The 22,271-nt window shown below is 38.7% G+C and overlaps 1 protein-coding gene across 1 annotated transcript; it reads right to left on the reverse strand.

Annotated features, from left to right (window-relative positions):
- Positions 1 to 6,055: 6,055 nt before the first annotated feature.
- Positions 6,056 to 7,123, reverse strand: LOC103205823 (olfactory receptor 5AU1). The gene is given in 3 exon segments (XM_007951233.1): positions 6,056 to 6,414; positions 6,417 to 7,005; positions 7,007 to 7,123. Coding segments are annotated over 3 exon segments (1,065 nt in total).
- Positions 7,124 to 22,271: the final 15,148 nt, after the last annotated feature.

Raw genomic sequence — 22,271 nt, forward strand, 5'->3', positions numbered from 1 at the left:
TGGAAATGAATTTGCTCTGTAAACTTTCACCCAAATTAGAATAAAAATTTTTTTAAAAGTTTGCAAGTGGCCATCTAAATGCAACAATGGGTTTTTCTTTGTCTACAGCAAAGAAGAATGAAGAAAACCAAAGACTCATGGAAACAAGTAATCCAAGGGACTAGTAGACCATGTGATCCTCAACCTATATGACCATGAGATCAGAAGAACTAGATGGTGCCTGGCTAGCACTGTCAGCCACTTGGAGGGAGATCAATGCAGGATATCCTGGATAGAGTGGGAGAACAATGTGGAAATAACTCAAAATCATTAAAAAAGGAAAAAAAAAAAAAAAAAGAACAGGTTTGCTGGTCTGATGACAACAATAAGTCCAAGGGACTGGTAGACCATGCAATCCTCAGCCTATATGACCATGAGACCAGAAGAACTAGATGGTGCCTGGCTACCACTGTCAACCACCTGGGAGGAGGATCGGTGCAGGAAATCGTGGATAGAGTGGAACAAAATATGTATGAACTGCTGTATGTAAAATGAATTTGCTCTGTAAACTTTCACCCAAATCACTATAAAAATTAAAAACAAACAAACAACAACGACAGAAAAAATTACTGCAGTAGTACATTGACAGGGAAATGCCAGAAATTTAAGCCAGATTCAGAAGAGGACCCAGAATGAGAAATATCACTGCTGATGTCAGATGGATCTTGGCAGAAAGCAGAGAATACCAGAAAGATGTTTACCTGTGTTTTATTGGCTATGCTAAGACATTAGACTGTGTGGATCATAAAAATAATGGATAACATTTTGAAGCATGGCAATTTCAAAACACTTAATTGTGCTCATGTGGAACCTGTACATAGACCAAGAGGCAGCCATTCAAACAGAACAAGAGAATACTGCATGGTTTAAAATCAGGAAAGTTATGCTTCAGGGTTTCATCTTTTCACCATACTAATTCAATGTTTATGCTGAGAAAATAATCTAAGAACGCAGACTATGTGAAGAAGAATGTGACATTAAGATTGGAGGAAGACTCATGAACAACTGGTGATATGCTGATGGAATAACCTTACTTGCTGAAAGTGAAGAGGACATGAAGCACTTACTGATGAAGAGCAAAGCCTTCAGTATGAATTACATCTCAACATAAAGAAAACAAAAATCCTCACAAATGAGCCATTGAACAACATCATTATAACTGGAGAAAATATGGAATTTGTTAAGGACTACATTTTAGTTGGATTCATAATCAATGCCCAGAGAAGCATCAGTCAGGAAATCAAATGACATATTACATTGGGCAAATCTGCTGCAAAAGACTTCTCTAAAGAGTTAAAGAGCAATGATGTCACTTTGAAGACTAACGTGTATCTATGGTAGTTAAGTTTGTGTGTTAACTTGGCTGGGCCTGGTTGACTAGCCACTCAACCAGCCATCTCAGCTGGGCAGCTGGATGTAGTATCCATGATGAGACTGGTAATAAACTCCATGGTGGAATCTACTGTGAGCAGCTGTGTAGCTGCCTTAGGGAACGCGGTCTGCTTTCTGTATATAAGCAGAAGCCTTGGGGAATGGTCTCTAGCTTATGGCACGCTTGAACCCTGCATGTAGCCATGTTGTTGTTCAGCAGCCTGCCATGCTCTGTTGACCTTGGGACTTTCAACAGACTTGAATTAATGGCCTGCTATGTGATTTGGTAACATTGGGACTGTGCCTTTTTACTTGTCAACCTTGGGCTTGTCACCCTCAGCAGCCAGCAACTGAGTGAAGAAAAGCCTCTAGGCTTCAGTGGGCCAGAAGCAAGAGGCAGAGCTGAAGCCCAAGATCGAGGGGCTTTCACCCAGCCCCTAGAGCCTGACACTTTGAACTTGGACTTAAAGTCTCCAAAGTGTAAGAGAATAAACTCCTGTTGCTTCAAGCCATCACATTTGTGGTATCTTCTGTTAGAGCGGCACTAGGTAACCAAAACAGTACCTCACGCAAGCCATGGTATTTTCAATTGCTTCATATGCATGTGAAAGCTGGATAATGACTAAAGAAGACCGGAGAACTGATGCTTTGAATTATGGTGTTGGTGAAGAATATTGAATATATCTTGGACTGCCAGAAAAACGAACAAATCTGTCTTGAAATAAGTACAGCCAGAATGCTCCTTCAAAGGAAGGATGGGGAACCTGCTGCCCAATACGGGGCTAACCTCCATGATCTCCAGAGACAATTTTCAGTCAGTGACCCTGGGAAATTTATCTTACTGGGTTTTCTTTTCTTTTGTGTTTAGAAGACAGTAGAATAGATATCTCTTATTTTCTTTATAAAATTTTTTTGTTACTTTTTATTTTGTTTTAAAATTCTAATATTTTTAGATTGTTTTATGGATTAAATAGTGCCCCCCCCCCCAAAAAAAAAATTGTAAATCCTAACTTCTATGCCTGTGGTTATAGTCCCATTTGGGATGGGTTGTCTTTGTTATGTAGTGTAGAGTGTGTTTTAAGTCAATCCCTTTGACATATAAAAGAGATTAAAGAAGCTAGCAGAGCAGAGATGGGAGAAGAGAGATACCAAACTACGTGAAGATGTGCCAGGAGTAGAAACTCAAAGAGACAAAGACCTTCCTTCAGAGCCAAGAGAGAGAAAAAGCATTCCCCTAGAGCCAGCACCTAAATTCTAGCCTCCAAAGCTGTGAGAAAAGGAGCTCTGGTGGGGCAGTGCCCAAGGCATTTGATGCCAACCAGAAAGTTGGCTGTTCAAACCCACCAGCCACTCCACAGAAGGAAGATGACCCATTCTGCTGCTGTAAAGATTTACCACTTTGGAAACCCAATGAGGGTCACTAGGGTTGGAATCAACTCAACAGCAGTGAGTGTGGAGGTTTTCTTTTTAACTGTGAGAAAGTATAAATTTCTGTTTGGTAAAGCCACCCCTCCAAAAAAAAACAAAGGATGGGAAGACTTCATCTCATGTACTTTGGCCAGGAGGGACACGTCTTGGAGAAGGGCATCATGCTTGGTAAAGTAAAGCGTAGGGAAAACCCTCGAGGAGATGGATTGACACAGTGGCTGCAACAATGGTCTCAAACAGAGCAAAAATTATGAGATGGCACAGGACCAGACAGTGTTTCATTCTGTTATAGATGGAATCACTATGAGTTGGAACTGACTTAATAGCACCTAAAAACAACAACAACAGAGGGAAATTTTTTTGAGCAGAATAGTAATTAATAAAATTGACTTATTAAGCAGGAAAATTAAAATAAAGCCAATAATCATATTAAAAATTGATAAATAATTTAAGATCTACCTTTTTAAAAAGCATCAGATGGTCTTATAGATGAACATATATAATATTTAAAGAACAGATAGACCTGTCTTATATAAATTATTCTACAATATAGGGTTGGAAGAAGGAACTCCAATATATTTTACAAAACTAGCTTAAGCTTAATACTAAAGCATAATAAAAATAATACAAAAACATGACAGACCAACTTTATCTTTGAATATTGATGCCAAGAGTCTAAATAAAATCATTATAAATCAAATCCTATAGTCTATTAAAAGAAAATTATTTCATAACCAAATAGGATTCCCAGAAACAAAGATGGTTTAACATTAGGAAATCTGTGTGTTCAATTCACCACAGGAACAAAATAAAAGAGGAAAATTGCATGATTCTATTAAGAATTGTTGAAAGGTCTTTGATTAAAGTCATCAGCCTTTTCTAATAATATTTATTAAGTGCTTAGTATGTGCCAGGCATTGGACTATGTGCTTTACTTACATTAACTTGCTTAATTCTCATAGCAACAATTATAAAATTATTATTGTTTTTATTTTAGAAAAGAGGAAACTGAGTCTCAGGGAAGTTAAACAATGCCACACATATGAGAAATGATAGAAGTAGGATTTGAATCAAGGTGGTATTGTTCTTATCAGGTATACTTGTTACTTGTTACTTGTTACTTGCACTTCAGTCAGCTTCCACTCATGGGGACATTGCCTGGTCTTGTGCCATCTTTATGACCCTTGGTAACATTGGGATTGTGCCTGAGGACACAGCAGAGGAGAGATTGTACCCTGAGCACATTCCTGAACCTGAATTGTAGCCTGTCACTCCCCTAATAAACCCCATAATCATGGTATGGTCTGTGAGTTCTGTGTGGCCATTGCGATGAATTATGGAACCCATCATTATGAGCCCATTGTTGTGGCTATTGTGTCAATGTTTCATTGAGGGTTTTCCTAATTTTCACTGACCCTCTACTTTATCAACATGATGTCAGCTACACTATCCTGCCTCAAATAGAATCTCTAATTATCACGGAAATAAAATCACTATATTCAAATATGGTGATAGCCATTATTATTAGACTGACAGGAAATTTTACAATAAGAGGCACAATTTCTTTTAAAATTCAGGACATGTACAGTGCTTGGATCTTTGTGGGTGGGGTGTCAATATATAGTACTATTCTTCCCCTCCTGATTCTGAACCACTTTAGAGATAGGATAAAATATAATCAGATGAGGATTCCGGTGCAGTGAATTACTTGGTATGGCTTTTCTAGCCATAGTCTTTGTAACTCCCACCAGATTACTGGGTGGGACCATGCAAATAAAATGCATGGAACTCTACTGTGGAGATTGGTTAGTTTTTTCACTCTGCCAGGCTTAAAATGAGCCTTCCTAGAGGCAGAAAGGGAGACCTCACTGTCATCAAGAGAAAAGAGCTGGAGGTGAAGTGGAGCATGTCCTTGGACCTGAGATCCCTGCACTAGATTCCTTGGCAGAGACAACCCAACAGACACAACCCAGCAGATGACCCAGCAGAGATCTGGCTGAGAAACCAAAAGGCACAAGACAGAGCAGTAAGCTTACTTGGCCTTCTGGGCAAGAAACCTGAGTGCCTTTGGACAGGAGGATTGCTGGGGGAATGGGGTGCATGCACCTAGTGTACCTGTCAGCAGAGCTAAAAGAGCTTTGTAACATTTGCCCATGCAGGGAGGAGGCCAAGCAAAAGGGCCAAGGACCAGAGAGGCATGCCTGAGGACACAGCAGAGGAGAGATTGTACCCTGAGCACATTCCTGAACCTGAATTGTAGCCTGTCACTCCCCTAATAAACCCCATAATCATGGGTATGGTCTGTGAGTTCTGTGTGGCCATTGCAATAAATTATGGAACCCAGAAGTAGTGAGTGCTGTGGGAGGGATGGTTGGTGTCAGAGTTGGTAAAAAAGGCTGGAGGGTGACTGCATGTTTAACGGCCTCATAAGAATAAGCCTTGGGCTGTTGATGATGATTCTGTTTCCCCGTCGTGAGATTGGAGGAGGTTGGAAGATGTTGCCTCCTTGTCCTTTTAGCAAGGATGAAGGTATCAACTGTATTACTGTTAAAGGCTACATGGATTGTCACTGGGGGTGGGGATGGGGGATAGACTTTATTAAACTAAACTACTGAATGAGGCAAACTTGCTGACCCAGTTATAGCTGCACTGGACCAGGGAAGGCCCACCCCTTTGAAGGACTCATCACCAGAAGAGCAAAGTGGAAGTACTGCTGTCTGCAGTCAGGCTCAAAAGTAGTCAGGCCATGAATAATGGAGTTACCTCTACATGACTGATAAATTTACCAAGAACAGAAAATTAACAGAGATAAGCCTCACAGAAAAGCAGTCCCACCCACAACCTCCACATTGTGAGAACCTAAGGATTGGTATGAAAGAAAAAGAGAAGAGGAGAGAATTTACTGAGCCCCTATTATGTGCTGGATGTTTTACATGCAATCTCCAATCAAATGCTTAATACACTAATTTTGTGAACCCCAACTAAAAGACAAGACATCTGAGACAAAAAAGTTAAGTAACTTGCCCATTTCTGACTTACTTTTGAGTCTCTCTGACACCATCACTACTTCCTGTGATGGGTAGATACAGAAGCACCTGCAGCCCAGAGGGCATGCCCACTCTTCACAGGGAAGTGCATGGTCATGTGTCCAGGCTAGCACTATGTAATGGAAAGTCCCCATGCCTTTCTAGAGCCACAGAGTAATGATTTAAGATCTTCATCCCATTGTTTTCCTGCCCAAAACCTTTCTTAAAGCCTCCTTTACATCCTTATTTCTCAAAGAGTAGATCAAGGGGTTCAGCATTGGAATCACCACTGTGTACATCACAGCAACTGTGTGGTCTTGGGTCAGTGAGTAGCTGGACCTGGGGCACAGATACATAAAAAGTGTTGTGCCATAGAAGAGACAGACAGCAGTGAAGTGGCAGGCACAGGTGGAAAATGCCTTGAACCTGCCCTGGGCTGAGTTCATCCTCAAAATGGTGATGAGGATGAAAAGATAGGAGACCAAAATGGTGAGGGTGCAGCTCAAAAGGTTGAAACCAGCAAAAATGAAGAGCAGGATCTCACACAGGAGGTGTCCACACAAGAGAGGGACAGGATGGGCGGTCCATCACAGAAGTAAGTAACCACGTGAGCACCACAAAACTTCAAGCTAAAGATACAGCTTGTGTGGATAAGGGAATTGAGAAATCCTGCACTGTAGGAGCCAGCAATCAGAGAGGTGCAGACCTCAGAAGACATGGTGATTGGGTAGAGCAAGGGGTTACAAATAGCAGCATAACGGTCATAGGCCATGGCAGCAATGAGGTAGCACTCAGTGGTGGCAAAGCCCGCATAGAAGAACATCTGAGCCATGCAGCCAAAGTAGGAGATTACCTTCCTCTTGGAAAAGAAGTTCACCAGGGTCTGGGGGACAACTGTGGAAGAGTAGCAGAAATCCAAGAAGGAAAGGCTCTTTAGGAGAGAGTACATGGGTGTGTGCAGGGGTGTACTCACATGGATCAGAAGGAACATGACCAGATTCCCCAACAAAGTGATAGTGTACATGCCCAGGAACACTACGAAGAGCAGCATCTGCAGCTGGGGGTCATTGGTGAGGCCCAAGAGCTCAAAATCAACCCCTTGACTCAGGTTTGCCCTGTCCGTATTTTTCCAGTGTTCTGGGGATGTGGAAAGAAGGGATTACCGGAAATGATGTTGAACATCTGAGGGCTCTCATGGATAGCCTTCTGAAGATTGGTCTCACTCAGGAAATTTGGCTTTGCAGATAGAACCCTGTCATAGAGAGGATGTTCTCCAGTTGATTGGTTAGTTAGTTGGTTAGTAAGCATTACTTGAACAGCAATGGAAAAATATAAATAAATATACACACCAGAAGAAGTGAATGGTGCCCGGCTACCATTACTGAATGTTTTGATCAGAGATCCCAAAGAAGAACCCTGATCAACAAGGGGGAAATGCAGAACAGAATTTCCAGTTCTCATGGACTCTATATACTTTCTGAAGCCATGGAGGGTGAATGAACCCCTGAAACCATTATTGCTTTGAAATAATCTTTAAGCCTGAAACCAAAAATATCCCCTGATGTCTTGTTAAAAACAAACAATACTTTAGTTTAACTAGTAAAAAAAAAAAAAAAATCTGCCTAGAGCATTATGTTCTTTTAAGAACTATCTATATGGGGTCAAATTGACAACAGCAACTCTAAATATTAAATAGGAAACTTAGGGGAAGTGAGTTAATGTTAATAGGGGAGGAACACCTCAGAAAAGGAAGGTGAAAATGGTTGTACAACTCAAAGAATGCAATCACTGGTACTAAATTGTATGTGTAGTAACTGTTGAATTGTTTGTTATGCATACTCTCAACAACAACAAAATAAAATTCAAAGAAATGTACACAATTTGGTCTCTCAAGGATCTTCAAAAATTCTGAATAATGAAACAGTCCCTTGCCAATACTGATGGACAGTCTTGTATGTTTAGCTCTGTGTTCTCTCTGTCAGGAATTCAAGAGTGCCTCTCCTAAGGGAAGGAGCTCTGGTGGTGCTTGGGGGCACGTGTGAGGAAAGTGAGTGTGTGTGTGGGGGGGTTTGTTTTGTTTTTAATTTTTATTGTGATTTGGGTGAAAGTTTACAGAGAAGACTCATTTTCCATATAGCAGTTCACATACACTTTGTCTCATGACATTGACTGCAATTTTCCACAATGCAACAGTTTCCCTCCCACTTCCTCCCCATAGTAACCTCTTCCCTGTGTCCTTCCCTCCGTATACTCCTGCCCCCCGAGCTGCCTCCCTGTGTATACACAGCCCTTGTATTCTGCCATGATTGATCTCTCCAAGGAGTGCATCTGCTTAATGTAAATTTTCAGTTCATATGCCTGTCTTGTAGCTGGAAGCCACAAGAGTGGGTTCAATTCCAGACCTGAAAGGCAGCTAGGGACCATAGTCTCAGGAGTTTAACCAGGCTCTATCAGACCAGCAAACTGGATCCCTTTATTATTATTATTATTATTTTGTGATTTTGAGTTTTGTTCCATATTGTTTGCCCACTGTATCTGGAATCTCTTACATAGATCCCCAAGTGAGTGTGTTTTGGGTAGGCATGAGGAGAATTTATGGGGGTGAGTGTGAGAGGAGTGAGTTGTGAATGGACATATGTTTGTGGGGCTGAGTATGTTTATGGAGTGGGTGGGTTAAGACATTTGGCTGCTAATCAAAAGGTCAGTGGTTTGAACCCACCAGCTGCTCTGTGGAAGAAAGATGAGGCAATCTGCTTCCATAAAAATTTGTTCGTCAATCATGGGAGAAAGAAGAGCTGTTTATGCACAGGGAGACAGCTCAGGGGGCAGGGGTGCATGGAGGGATGGACACAGGGAAGAGGTAACTATGGGGAGGAAGTGGGAGGGGAGCTGTTGCATTGTGGTAAATTGTAGTCAGTGTCTGAGACAAAGTGTATGTGAACTGCTGTATGGAAAGTGAATTTGCTCTGTAAACTTTCACCCAAATCACAATAATTTAAAAAAAACAACAACAACTTGTTCTTGTTGTTGATGTTAGGTGCCATCGAGTTGGCTCCAACTCATAGCGACCCTATGTACAACAGAATGAAACACTGCCCAGTCATACACAGTCCTCACAATCCTTGCTATACCTGAGCCCATTGTTGCAGCCACTGTGCCAATCCATCTCTTTGAGGATCTTTGGGGGTCTTCCCATTTTTCACTGACCCTCCACTTTACCAAGCATGATATCCTTCTCCAGGGAATGGTTCCTTCTGACAACATGACCAAAGTAGGTGAGATGAAGTCTGGTCATTCTCGCTTCCAAGGAGCATTCTGGCTGCACTTCCTCCAGGACAGATTGGTTCATTCTTCGGGCAGTCCATGGTACTTTCAGTATTCTTTGCCAACACCACAGCTCAAAAGCATCAACTCTTCTTCAATCTTCCTTATTCATGTCCAGCTTTCATGTCCGTATGACATGACTGAAAATACCATGGCTTGGGTTAGGTGCACCTTAGTCTTCAAAGAGACATCTTCCCTCATCAGGACTTTAAAGAGGTCTTTTGCAGCAGATTTGCCCTGTGCAATACGTCCTCTGAGTTCTTGACTGCTGTTTCCATAGGTGTTGATTGTGGATCCAAGTAATATGAAATCTTTGACAACTTCAATCTTTTCTCCCTATATTATGATGCTGCTTATTGGTCCAGTTGTGAGGATTTTTGTTTTCTTTATGTTGAGGTGTAATCCATACTGCAGACTGTAGTCTTTAATTTTCATCAGTAAGTGCTCAAGTCATCTTCACTTTCAGCAAGCAAGATTGTGTCATCTGCATATCACAGGTTGTTGATGAGTCTTTCTCCAGTCCTGAAGTCATAGTCTTCTTCATAAAGTCCAACTTCTCAGATTATTTCCTCAGGGCACAGATTGAATAAGTATGGTGAAAGGATACAGCCCTGATGCACACCCTTCCTGATTTTAAACCATGCAGTATCCCCTTGTTCTGCTCAAATGACAGCTTCCTGTTCTATATACCAGTTCCTCATAAGCACAATTAAGTGTTCTTGAATTCCCATTCTTCTCAATGTTATCCATAATTTGTTATGATCCACACAGTGAAATGTATTTGCATAGTCAATAAAACACAAGTAAACATCTCCTTGGTTTTCTTTGCTTTCAGCCAAGATCCATCTGACGTCAGCAATGGTATCTCTCATTCCATGGCCTCTTCTGAATCCAGCTTGCATTTTTGGAAGTTCTCTGCCAACATACTGCTGCAACCGTTTTTGAATTATCTTCACCAAAATTTTACTTGCATGTGATATTAATGATATTGTTCAATAATTCCCACATTCTGTTGGATCATTTCTTTGGAATGGGTACAAAGAGTCTGGAAGCTCTGCTGAAACCTGTCCACCATGGGTGACCCTGCTGGTATTTGAAATACTGGTGGTTTAGCCTACAGTCTCACAGCAACATGCAAGCCACCACAGTACAACAAACTGACAGACGAGTAGTGACTATAAAAATTTATAGCCTTGGAAACCCCTGGCAGTCCCTATGAGTCAGAATTGACTCAATGGCAGTGAGTTTTTTGTTTTGTATTGTTTTTTGTCCTAAGGGAGATTATATTATACAGACAATATATTTCTATATTCTTGACTGTATAGGCTCTGGCATCAAACTGTCAATGTTCAAAGGCTAGACCTCACCATTAACTAGCTATGTAAACTTGATAAGTTACTTAACGTCTTTGGGTTTCTATTTTCTTATCTGTAAAGGAACTCTGGTAGCATAGTGCCTAAGGCACTTGACTGCTCACCAGAAGGCTGGCGGTTCAAACCCACCAGCCACTCCTTGGAAGGAAGGTTGGGCAATCCTACTTCCGTAGTGATACTGCCTTGGAAACCCAAGGAGGGGTCGCTATGAGTCGGGGCCGACTCGATGGCAAACAACAACAACAACAAAATAGTGATAACAGTACATATCTCAAAGACTTGTCATAAAAAATCAATAAGTTAATTCATGTAAAGCATTTCAACAAAACTGAAAGAATGTTATTTATGATTATTATCGTGGGGGGATGGACCTAACACTTAACTGAAAAAAAAAAAAAAACATTGCCATCAAGTCAATTCTGGCTCTTGGTATCCCCCGTTTCAGTATTCTTCTTCCTGTGTGTTAGAGTACAACTGTGCTCCATATAAGTTTCAATGGCTGTGATCTTATGAAAGTAGATTGCTAGGCCTTTCTTCTGTGGTGCTGTTGGGTGGATTTGAACTGCCAACTTTCTGGTTAATAGTTGAGCTTAAACTGTTGGTACCCCCAGGGACCTAACACTTAACTAAACACATAACTAAATATGAATACATCAATACACAAATAAAATGAAAACAATGGCAACAAAACTTAGAAAGAAACCTACCACTGAACAATATAGGCAAGAGTGACTGAACTGGCCCTCAGAGGATCTTAAGGATATCAGAGATGATTTTAAGATGGTTTATTGGGTTAGCTATAAAATTGACCCTGTGAACATGGCACTAGCCAGGCACAGCTGTAGGCTGTAAAGATGATGAGGCTGGGACACGGACAGATCAGGATAGTGCAGGGCTGTAAGGAATCAACTGAGGTCTTGCACTTGGAAGCTTAAGCCAAGGGGAAAATGCCACCCATTATTCATGAAGACGCCAGTCATTTCCAGTGAACAGAATCATCCCGGACTCATGAACTATTGATCCCAGCAGGGAAGGAACCCCCTCTATAAGACTGATGCTTTGCAAAAATGTCTTTTTCATTCAGAGAGCAAATGAGGCTTTGGATACATCATCTGAGTACCACATTGTCCTCCTGCTCCATTAGCTGTTCTGCCACCCATGTTCCCGAATTACCTCTGAGTTGTGTAGTTGACTGGTGAGGTCCTTCAGTTGTGAAGACTTTGAAGCCACCAGACATGATAGAAGTAGAATGGAAGGAATAGAATGGGAAAGGGCAAATTAAGCCAATGCCTCCTGCCCTAAGGAGAGTCAATGAATAATAGCTGTAAAGTATTGTGCCAGGGTTTGGGAGAAGAGCTGGATAGAGCAGACAAAGTGTCATTTTATTCCTTGGCAGAGTTTTCAGAATCAGAAAATTACCAGGGTAAGAGAAGATACTGGGCATTACTGGGCATACCGGAAAGAAAAAAAAAAAAACTCACTGCCATACAGATAACTAAAATTAGCTGCTGTCAAGTAAGGAATGAAGGCATTACAGTTGTTGATAGAGCACTGTGATTGGTAACATGCCCTGATAATACGAAGACATACTGCAAGAGTGCAAATTTGAACACAGACCATTGGTAACTGAGTTTAGAGAACACGGAGCACAATTCTGTGATTTATTTCATGCCACTGAGATGTAACATTAAGCCATTCTTAACCCAACAGTTACTAGTTTATGATAAACTAGTCACAGGAATGTGGGCAGTCCTAGATTTGGGTTGCAAATGTCAATGACTCTGTTGTTGTTGTTGTTTGCCGTGGAGTCGGCCCCAACTCATAGCGACCCCTCCTTGGGTTTCTGAGGCGGTATCACTACGGAAGTAGGATTGCCCAACCTTCCTTCCGAGGAGTGGCTGGTGGGTTTGAACCGCCAGCCTTCTGGTTAGCAGTCAAGTGCCTTAGCCACTATGCTACCAGAGCTCCTGTCAATGACTCTATAGCTATCAAAAGCCAACTTAGCTCCAAGGCAAATTACAAGGACTTTGAAAAAAAAAAAAAAAAAAACTGCAAAAAGCCCAGGATGGAAATAACTTACAGGAACTCCAAGGAAGTAGAGAGATGGTCCTAAAAATAGAGTAGAACTTCTTGAGATCCTGTTTCAAAACTTCTTTCTTCAATATACTGTTTCAGTTTTGGTAGTGGGTCTGCAAGTACCTCTTCGATTGAAAGAATGGGCAAAAGTAAAGAAGGAAGAGTGGTGAATGCCACTGGTCAGCATAGTGTGGATTTGGCAAGGTGCCTATGCTGGAGGGGAGGGTGTGGGGCAGGGCAGGTGGAGTGATACAGTGACTCACAACCTCCTGATTTCCTCTTTACTTTAAATACACCCTTTCTGTTCTTCTGTTTCCTCTCTCATCTGTCTTCCCCAACGTGCACTAAATTCAAAATTCTTCAGGATATAGAGAGTTAGTCAATGAAAGGATTGTGGAGAAATTGGCATCTCTAATAGTTTTTTCAGGGATGTTGGAATAACCACTATTTCTGTTGGCTGCTGTTTGTAGAGTGAATGAAAAGTGGGAAAGAAGCTTATGAGTGGTCTTATCAGATGGAAATAGACTAGAGATTGTCATGGTTAAGACGGAGAGCAGATGCCTGGGATCTGTAAATGAAGGCTAGGCAAGGGGCTATATTTATACCAGACTCCCTGCCTTCCTCCTTGGAATAACAGAGCGGGAGCAGACAGTGAGTTTCTTTGAGCGACAGGGGTCCCACACAGTGGTTCTTAAGCAGTAACATGCCCAAGGTTCATTGGAGAAGCTTGTTATATGTGCTGATTTCAGTGCAGCTCCCCAAAGTTTGATGCAATAAATCTGTAAATGAGCCCCAAAATCTGGTGTTCTGAAACAGGTGCTGTCTCATCCACACTTTGGGAAACACTAAATCATGGGATACCTGCAGGGGCAGAAGATCTTTCTGAGCCACATATAAAAATCCTTCCCTAACTTCATTGAATTCTCTGTGTCTTGGAAAACCATCATGTGGACAGGATAGTTGTCCTTGACATTCTCCTTCCTCTAGAAGGCATATCAGTAGTTACTAACTGATGATGATTAAACACGAGGACATTTTCTCATTCAAAGTTGCTTGAGATGTTCTTAAACAAACCATTTAAATCCAGCAAAGCACATAACATGTCGACACAGCTGTTGCTCTGGAAGTCAGAATATAAGACTTCAGCAAAAGGACAATGAAGTCATAGTCAGATGCATTGTGTCTATAGACTGAATCCAGGGATCCGAGCTCCTACAGACTTTAACTGCTCATGGGGTGGGGCAGCCCCACTCCCTGGGAGCCTGTCACAGCTGGAGACACCCCAGAGCCATCTTTTCTCCTGGGTAGCTCAGCCCCACCACAGGCTCAGTTTGTCTCACAACTAGGGAAGATGTGTTCATTAATGGGGATTTATGAGGCAGGTGAGAAAATGGGAATAATTGGCCCCATGTAGAACCATTAACATGTTTGCAAAGTTACTAGCTTCTCCAGGAGTCTTTATCCCTGCGGAATCAGGTGACTGAGAAGCTGGGAATGAGGGGAATAGACCCACACCAGATCCCTGTTGCCAGTCTCATCACGAGCCCCAACGGAGTGCTTAACCCTTATGTGACTATTATCTGTGTCTCTTCTATACTGGAAAACTGAGTTTTTACCATTTTTCTTTCTTTTATGCCAGTTTTCAATATATATCTGTGATCTAGATTAGAGCTGAGAAGCTTCCTACCTTTTAAAATTATAGCAAAATGAAGTGTGTTATTTGATTTCCAAAACTTTGGGAATTTTCTAGGTATATTTCTGCTCTTGATTTTTAATTTAATAGCATGTGTTCAAAAAACATACTTTGTATGATCTGAATGATTTTGGATTTATTGAGACTTGTTGTATGGCCAACAATATGGTCTATCTTGATAAATGTTCCATGTGCACTTGAAAAGAATGTGGGTTCTACTGTTGTTGGGTAGAATGTTCTATCCATGTCAATTAAATAGTGTTTTTCAGGTCTTCTATATCCCTTCTGTTTTTCTGCCTATTTGTTCTATCAGTTATTGAGAGAAGAGTATTGAAATCTCTGACTATGACTGTAGTATTCTTGTAGTTCTTTAGTTTTTGGTTCATGTATTTTAAAGTTCTGTTACTGGGTTAAGAAACATTTAGGATTGTTATGTCTTCTTCATAAATTTATCAATGTATCATTATAAAATGACCTTGTTTATGCTTGCTAACATTTTTTGCTCTGAAATATATGTTGTCTGATATTTATATAACCACCACAACTTTCTTTTGATTATTATTATCATGGTACATCTTTTTCTATTCTTTTATTGTTAACTTATTTGTGTTTTTACATTTAAAGTAGAGTTCTTATGGAATTTGAAGTACATTTAAAGTGAAATTTCTTGTTCTTGCTTTTTTATGCAACTTAACAATCCATAACTTTTAATTGAGATATTGAAACAATTTACATTTAATGTGGTTAGATTTGAGTTTATTGTATTACTGTTTGTTTTCTATTTGTCCCATTTGCTCCTTGTCCCCTTTTCTCTTCTTTTCTGATTCTTTTGGATTAATCAAGTATTTTTTTATTATTGTCTTTTATCTCCTTTGTTGGTTTATTAACTGTAATTCTTTGTTATTTTAGTGGTTGCTGTAGGGTTTATAGTATACATCTTTAACTTCTCCTAGTTTAACTGCAAGTACTATTATACTACTTCTCAAAATAGTTTAAGATTACAATACTATACTTTCATTTCTCCATGTCTAGCATTTATGCTATTGTTGTTGAGAATTTTACCTTTACTTATGTAACAAAATTCCATGATGCAGTATCATTATTTTTATCTAAAGAGTCAATTAACTTTTTTAAAAACTGAAATCATAAAAATAATCTTATATATTTACCCATATATTAGCATCATTCCCTTCCATCCAAATCTTTTCAGCTATTGAATGTCTGAAAATGTCTTTATTTCAAATTCATTTCTGAAAGATATTTTAGAAGTCTAGTTAAATAAGTTTTCATTGTATATTAAAGATGTTACTCCAGTGTCTTCTTGCTTGCATTGTTTCCAAAGAGAAATCTGGTGTCATTCTTATCTTTCTTTATATACTAAATGTTTTTTCCTTGGGCTGCTTTTAAGATTTTCTCTTTATCACTGGTTCTAGACACTTTTAATGATGTGTCTTGGTGTATAGTTTCCTTCATATTTCTTGTTCTTGGGGTCTATTTATCTTATGGGATCTGTGAGTTTATTATCTTAATCAAACTTGGAAAGCTACAGATGTTATTTCTTCAGATAATTTTTCTGATTTCCCTTTCCTTCATTTCCTTAAGGGACTCCAGTTATGCATATATTAGGATGCTTAAGGTTGTCCCAAAGCTTACTGATGCTCTTTTTGTTTATTATTTTATCCCCATATTTTCCCCTGGATTTCAAAAGAAAGCTTGAGTAGCTATATTAACTTCGGTAAAGAAGATTACAGATCAAAGAAAATTATCAGGGATAAAAAACACTGATACATAATGATTAAAGGGTCGATTTTCCAAGAAGACATAACAGTTCAAGTGTGTATGTAGTTAACAACAGAATGCCAAAATATGTGAGACAAAATATATCAAAACATGAGAAAAAAAACTGCTAGAATTCCAAAGAGACAACTACACTACTATCATTAGAGATAGCAACATCTTTTATCATTAATCAAATTATCTACAAAAAAAAAAAAAAAACACCTCACTGCCATCGAGTCAGATCCAACTCATAGCTACCCCCCCCCCTTGGGTTTCTGAGGCAGTATCACTATGGAAGTAGATTGCCCCATCTTCCTTCTGAGGAGTGGCTGGTGGATTTGAACCATCAGCCTTCTGGTTAGCAGTCAAAAGCCTTAGGCACTACACCACCAGAGCTCCTATCAAATTATCTAGCAGGCAGAAAATCACTAAGAATATAGTTGAATGGAAAAGCACAATCAATTAACTGGATCTATTGAACTTTTATAGAATATTTCATCCAATAACAGCAGAATAACCATTCTTCTCAAGCTTATGTGAAACATTAACCGGGATAGACTACATCCTAAACCATAAAACATACTTCACAATTTTCTTAAAATAATACAAATCATGCAACATATGCTCTTAGCAGACCACATGAGAATGAAAGTAGAAATCAATAACAGACAGCTGGAGAAGACCAAAGTATTTGGATGTTAAACAGTATACTCCTGAATAATAGAGAGGTCAAAAAAGTCTCAAGATAAAATTTTCTGAATGTTGAATTAAATGAAAATAAAAGTTATAAAATTTGTGAGATGCAGCAAATGCAGTTCTAAGAGAAAATTTATAGCACTGAATGGATATATTAGAAAAAAATAAAGACCTAAAATTAATAATCTAAGTTTCTTGAAAAAGAAGAGCAAATTAAATGCAAAGTAAGCAAAAGTGAAAAAATAATAAAAAATAAAACATAAATCAATGACATTGAAACAGGAAAACAATAGAAAAAAATAATGAAAATAAAATTGTGTTCTTTGAAAGATCAATACAGTTGATAAGCCTTTAAAAGGCTAACCAATTGATCTTTGACAAAGGAAAAAAGACAGTCCAGTAGAAAAAGGATACTCTTTTCCACAAATGGTACTGTAACAACCAGACATCAACAGGCCATATACAATTACACCTCTCAAGAAAGTTAACTCAAAGAGGATCATAAGCCTAAATGTAAAGCACAAAAATATAAGACTCCTAAAAATAACATAGGAGGAAATCTAGGAGACCTTAAATTTAGTGATGACTTTTTAGGTACAAAAACAAAATTAATGAAAGAAAAAAATTACACATTAGATTCCATTAAAATTAAAAACTTCTGCTCTGCCACTCTGTTGAGAAAATTAAATGAAAAGCCTCAGACTGGGAGAAAATATTGAAAAACACATATCTGATAAAGGACTTGTATCTGAAATACACAAAGAATGCTTAAAACTTAACAATAAGAAAACAAACCCCATTACAAAGTAGGCAAAAGATCTAAACAGACACATCACCAAAGACAGACAAGGGAGTTCTGGTAAGACGCTGGAATAGGCAAACAAACTACAAACACCCTCTTCAACAGAGAAAAGGAACCAATTAACACAGATAAAGAAGATAGTCCTGGAGCCCCGAGCTTTGAAAGGAAGGATACAGAAGTGGACTAAACTCCAATTAGTAGAAGAACCTGCATGAAAACACCAAAAAAGGAGACATATGGAGCTGTGAACTGTCAGTGATCCTGATGGCAGCGACAGCTTGGATATTGCCAAGTGGAGTTAGGACCTAAGAATTAACCTGAAAATTGGCCCTGCTAGCCAGGAGCTGCACAGACAACTGCACTGGTAAGATGGTGAATAAAAGGGGAAGCAGTAAAGAGGGAGACGGGCTGAGTTGTGGACTCTTGGCTGTCCAGAGGGCACAGCTCTTTTGAATGTTTACAAGTGGTTCCAACATTTTGAATATTTAAAGTAACAGCATTCTCTCAGATTTCAGGGACCTAAGAATAGGTTCCACTTGCTGGGGACCACAAGGAGATCCCAGACATCGAAGACCAGAAAGGTGAGATATTCCCCTTGTTACTCTTATAGCCCACACCCTCTTGGTGAATGGAGGTATGGCCATCCCTGACTCCCATCCACCTTCTGGGCCGGCAGGAATTCCATCCCAGCCTGTGCGCTCTGACAGAGCCTAGGTGCCTTACCCCACCTCACACAGATTTTCTTTTTTTTTTTTTTTTTTTTTTTTTTTTTTTCATTGTGTTTTTTTTTTTTTTAATTTTCATCCTTTTTATTATTATTCTTTCTTCTTCCTTCCCCAGGTTCTAGTTTTTGGCTTTTTCTCTCTTTGCTTTTCCTGGTTCCCATTTTTTTCTTTCTTGTGGTTCTCCACATTCCTTCTTTTTCTTTTTGCATTTCTCCCAATTTTTTCTTCATTATTCTCCTACTCTACCTCTTTTATCTTATTCCCCCCCTCCCTAGATATTGCAGGGTTCCTCCCCCTCTTTCTTTTCATATTTCTTTTGGTTTTTCAAAGTATTTCTTTAAATATTTCCTCTCATTTATTGCCTTTCCTCTTTTTTTCTTTTCTTTTTCCTTTTCAGTGATTGCTCCTGTGTGTTTATGTGGTATGTGTTTTTTGCCCTCTTGCTTTTACTTTTTTGATGGTTTTTTGATTGTTGTTTTTGTCTGAGTGGGAGACAGCAAATGTGCCCATATGACTCAACCACACCTGCACCTCCTGCAGCTCCACTTATTGAGTGAGAGCCACCACTTCCTTCTGTGCCAACTTCCCAATGATACATGACAACCAATAAGAGCCTTACTCATCCTTAACTGCTCTTCACAAACATTAATAGATATCTGTGCAATCACTCTCATTCTTTATCACAACCACCAGGAGACAGGTGGTGAGTGCATAAGTGCTGCCAACTAGCGAATAGAGGACCATAGTACCCTGCTTACTCAGATACAGCCACAAAAAAACAAAGAAAACTAAAATCTTGGGTGAATCACTCCAACATATAATCACCGATTAAATATAAATACAACAAAGTCACAATATCTCAGAGACAACAGACCATCACAGTCCACACAAAGAAGCAAGATAAAGCAGTAAAACAAGGGACCAGAATACAGACCCAGAACACATCCCTGAGGAAGCAGCAGCACTGGAACTCCCTGATAGGGAATTCAAAAGAATTATATTTACATACCATCAATGGATTGAGAGACAGATCAAGGAAAAACTGACAAAATTAAGGAAAACAGACAAAATCCTAGAACAATTTCAGAAGAAAATATAAAAACAAAATGACAAATGAAAAATTAGAAATGATACAAAAATCTATAGCTACAAATCCAGAAGATTACTACTAAATTTTCAGAAATTGGTAACACATCGAAAGGGCAAAGGAGTAGAACTGGTGCAATGGAAGACAGAATTAATGAGATTGAAGACAAATACCTCAATACTTCTTTGGAAAGGCATCAATCAGAAAAAAGATCCCTCAAATATGATGGTGAAATGAAGAAAGCCTAAGATTCATGTGGGATACCGTCAAAAGGAATAACCTATATGTAATAGGAATTCTAGATCAGAAAAAGAAAAATAAAACCACTGAGAAAATTGTCCAAGATTTGTTGAAAGAGAACTTCCCTGATATGATGAAAGATGAGACTATATCCATTCAGGAAGTCCAATAAATGCCAAACAGGATAGACCCCAAAAGAAAATCACTAAGACATATCATCAAACTCACCAAAACCAAACAAAGAAAGAATTCTGAAAGCAGCATGAGAAAAAGAAGTTACCTACAAATGGTAACCAATAAACTAAGCTCTGATTTCTCAACAGAAACCATGCAGGTGAGAAGGCAATGTGATGGTATATATAAAACCCTGAAAGAGAAAAATTTCCAACCAAGAATTATATACCCAGCAAAGTTGTCCCTCAAATATGATGGTGAAATTAGATTTCCAGATAAGAAGAAATCAAGGGAATTTGTTAAAGCCAAACCAACCTTACAAGAGATAATAAAAGGAGTCATTTGAACAGAGAACCAATAAGAGCAAAAACAACCAACCATTAACACACATGATGGCAACCCAGAAGCCAACCCAGTTATGGAAGCATCCAAAGTAAAATGAGCTTACAAGATTGTAAACAAGGAACCAGAGAAATCAATTGGCAAATGAGGACAACTACAAACCAAAAAGAGGGAAAAAATAATGTAGTTACAGAACTTCTAAATGGTGACCAAATTAAGAGAGTTGCAAGATAGAATGGACTGTTCTAAACTCGGGAAGAAAATTATAAATCACAGCGTAACCTCAAAGAAAAATGATAAACCTTCACATCAAAATAAAAGAGGACCAACACAAATATTTAGCAAATACTAAAACAACAGCAACAAAGGAAATGATAACACAACTCATAGACAAAATGTGCTCAGCACAGAAAATTATATAGAACAAAGAAACTAGGAACACCACAAAAAAAAACACATAACAAAATGACAGCAACAAATTCATACTTGTTGATAATTACACTGAATGTAAATTGATTAAACAAACCACTCAAGAGACAGGGAGTTGCAGAATGCTTAAAAAAAATATAACCCATCAATATGCTGTCTGCAGGAGACACACCTTAGAGACAAAGACAAAAATAGACTAAAAAGCAAAGATTAGAAAAAGATATATTAAGTAAATGGCAACCAGAAAAGACCAGGAGTAGCAATATTAATTTCTGATAAAATTGACTTTAAGACAAAAACCACTGTAAGAGACAAACTCAAAACCAAAACCAGACTCATTGCCGTAGAGTTGGATCCGACTAATAGTCAACCCTTGCTTGGATTTCCAAGGTGGTATCTCTACAGACGTAGATTGCTCAATCTTCCTTCTCAGGAGTGGCTGGTGGGTTTGAACCACCAGCCTTCTGGCTAGCAGTCAAATGCCTTAGGATCTACACCACCAGAACTCCTATAAAAGACAAGGAAGGATGTTATATAATGATTAAAGGATCAATCAAACAAGAAGGTATAATCATAATAAACATCTATGGGCCCAATGAAAAAGCCTCAAAATGCATAAATCAGACTTGAGCAGAATTTAAAAGACAAATAGATGACTCTACAGTCATACTAGGACACTTTAATATGAATGAATGAAAGATAGAACAACTGGAAAGAAACTTAACAAAGACGCAGGAGAACTAAAAAATAAAATCCACCAATTTGACCATATAGACATCTACAGAGGATTTCACCCAACAACAGCACAATGTACATTCTTTTCCAGTGCACAAGGAATATTCTCCATGATAGACCATATGTTAGGCCATAAAGCAAGCCTTAATAAATTTAAAAACATTGAAATACTATGAAGCATCTTCTCAGATCACAATGCTATCAAATTAGAAATCAACAATAGGAAGATCAACAGAAAAAAAGCAAACACATGGATACCGAACAACACCCTCCTTAAGAGTGACTGAGAAATCGAATAAATGAAAAATGAAATTAAAAAATGCATTGAATTGAATGAGAATACAAAATACCAAAATCTTTGGGACACAGCAAAAGCAAGGATCAAAGGCCAATATACAACAATAAATACACACATCAAAAAAGAAGAAAGAGCCAAAATCAAAACATTAAACCAACATCTCCAACAATTAGAAAATAAACAGTGAGAAAAGCCTATAGTCACCAGAAGAAAGGAAATAATAAAGATTTGAGCAGAAATCTATGAAACAGAAAATAGAAAGACAGTTAAAAAAAATCAAGAAGACTAGAGTTGGTTTTTTAAAAGATTAATAGAAATGATAAACCACTGGCAAATTTAACAAAGGAAAAGAGGGAGAGAATACAAATAACATGAATAAGAAATGAATCGGGTGACATCACAACAGTACAAACTGAAATAAAAAAGATAATATCAAGAAACTATGAAGAACTGCACTCCAACAAATTTGACAATCTAGAAGTAATGAACAGATTTCTAGAAACACAGTATTTACCTAAACTAACACAGACTGAGCTGTGTTAAAAGTTGAACAGACCCATAATAAAAGAAGAAATTGAACATGTCATAAAAAAATTATAAACAACAAAAAAAACCTGGCCCAGACAATTTCACC

The sequence above is a fragment of the Orycteropus afer genome, unplaced genomic scaffold (genome assembly GCF_000298275.1).
Source record: "Orycteropus afer afer isolate SDZICR_OR568_19922 unplaced genomic scaffold, OryAfe1.0 scaffold00292, whole genome shotgun sequence".
Taxonomy (NCBI): Eukaryota; Metazoa; Chordata; class Mammalia; order Tubulidentata; family Orycteropodidae; genus Orycteropus; species Orycteropus afer.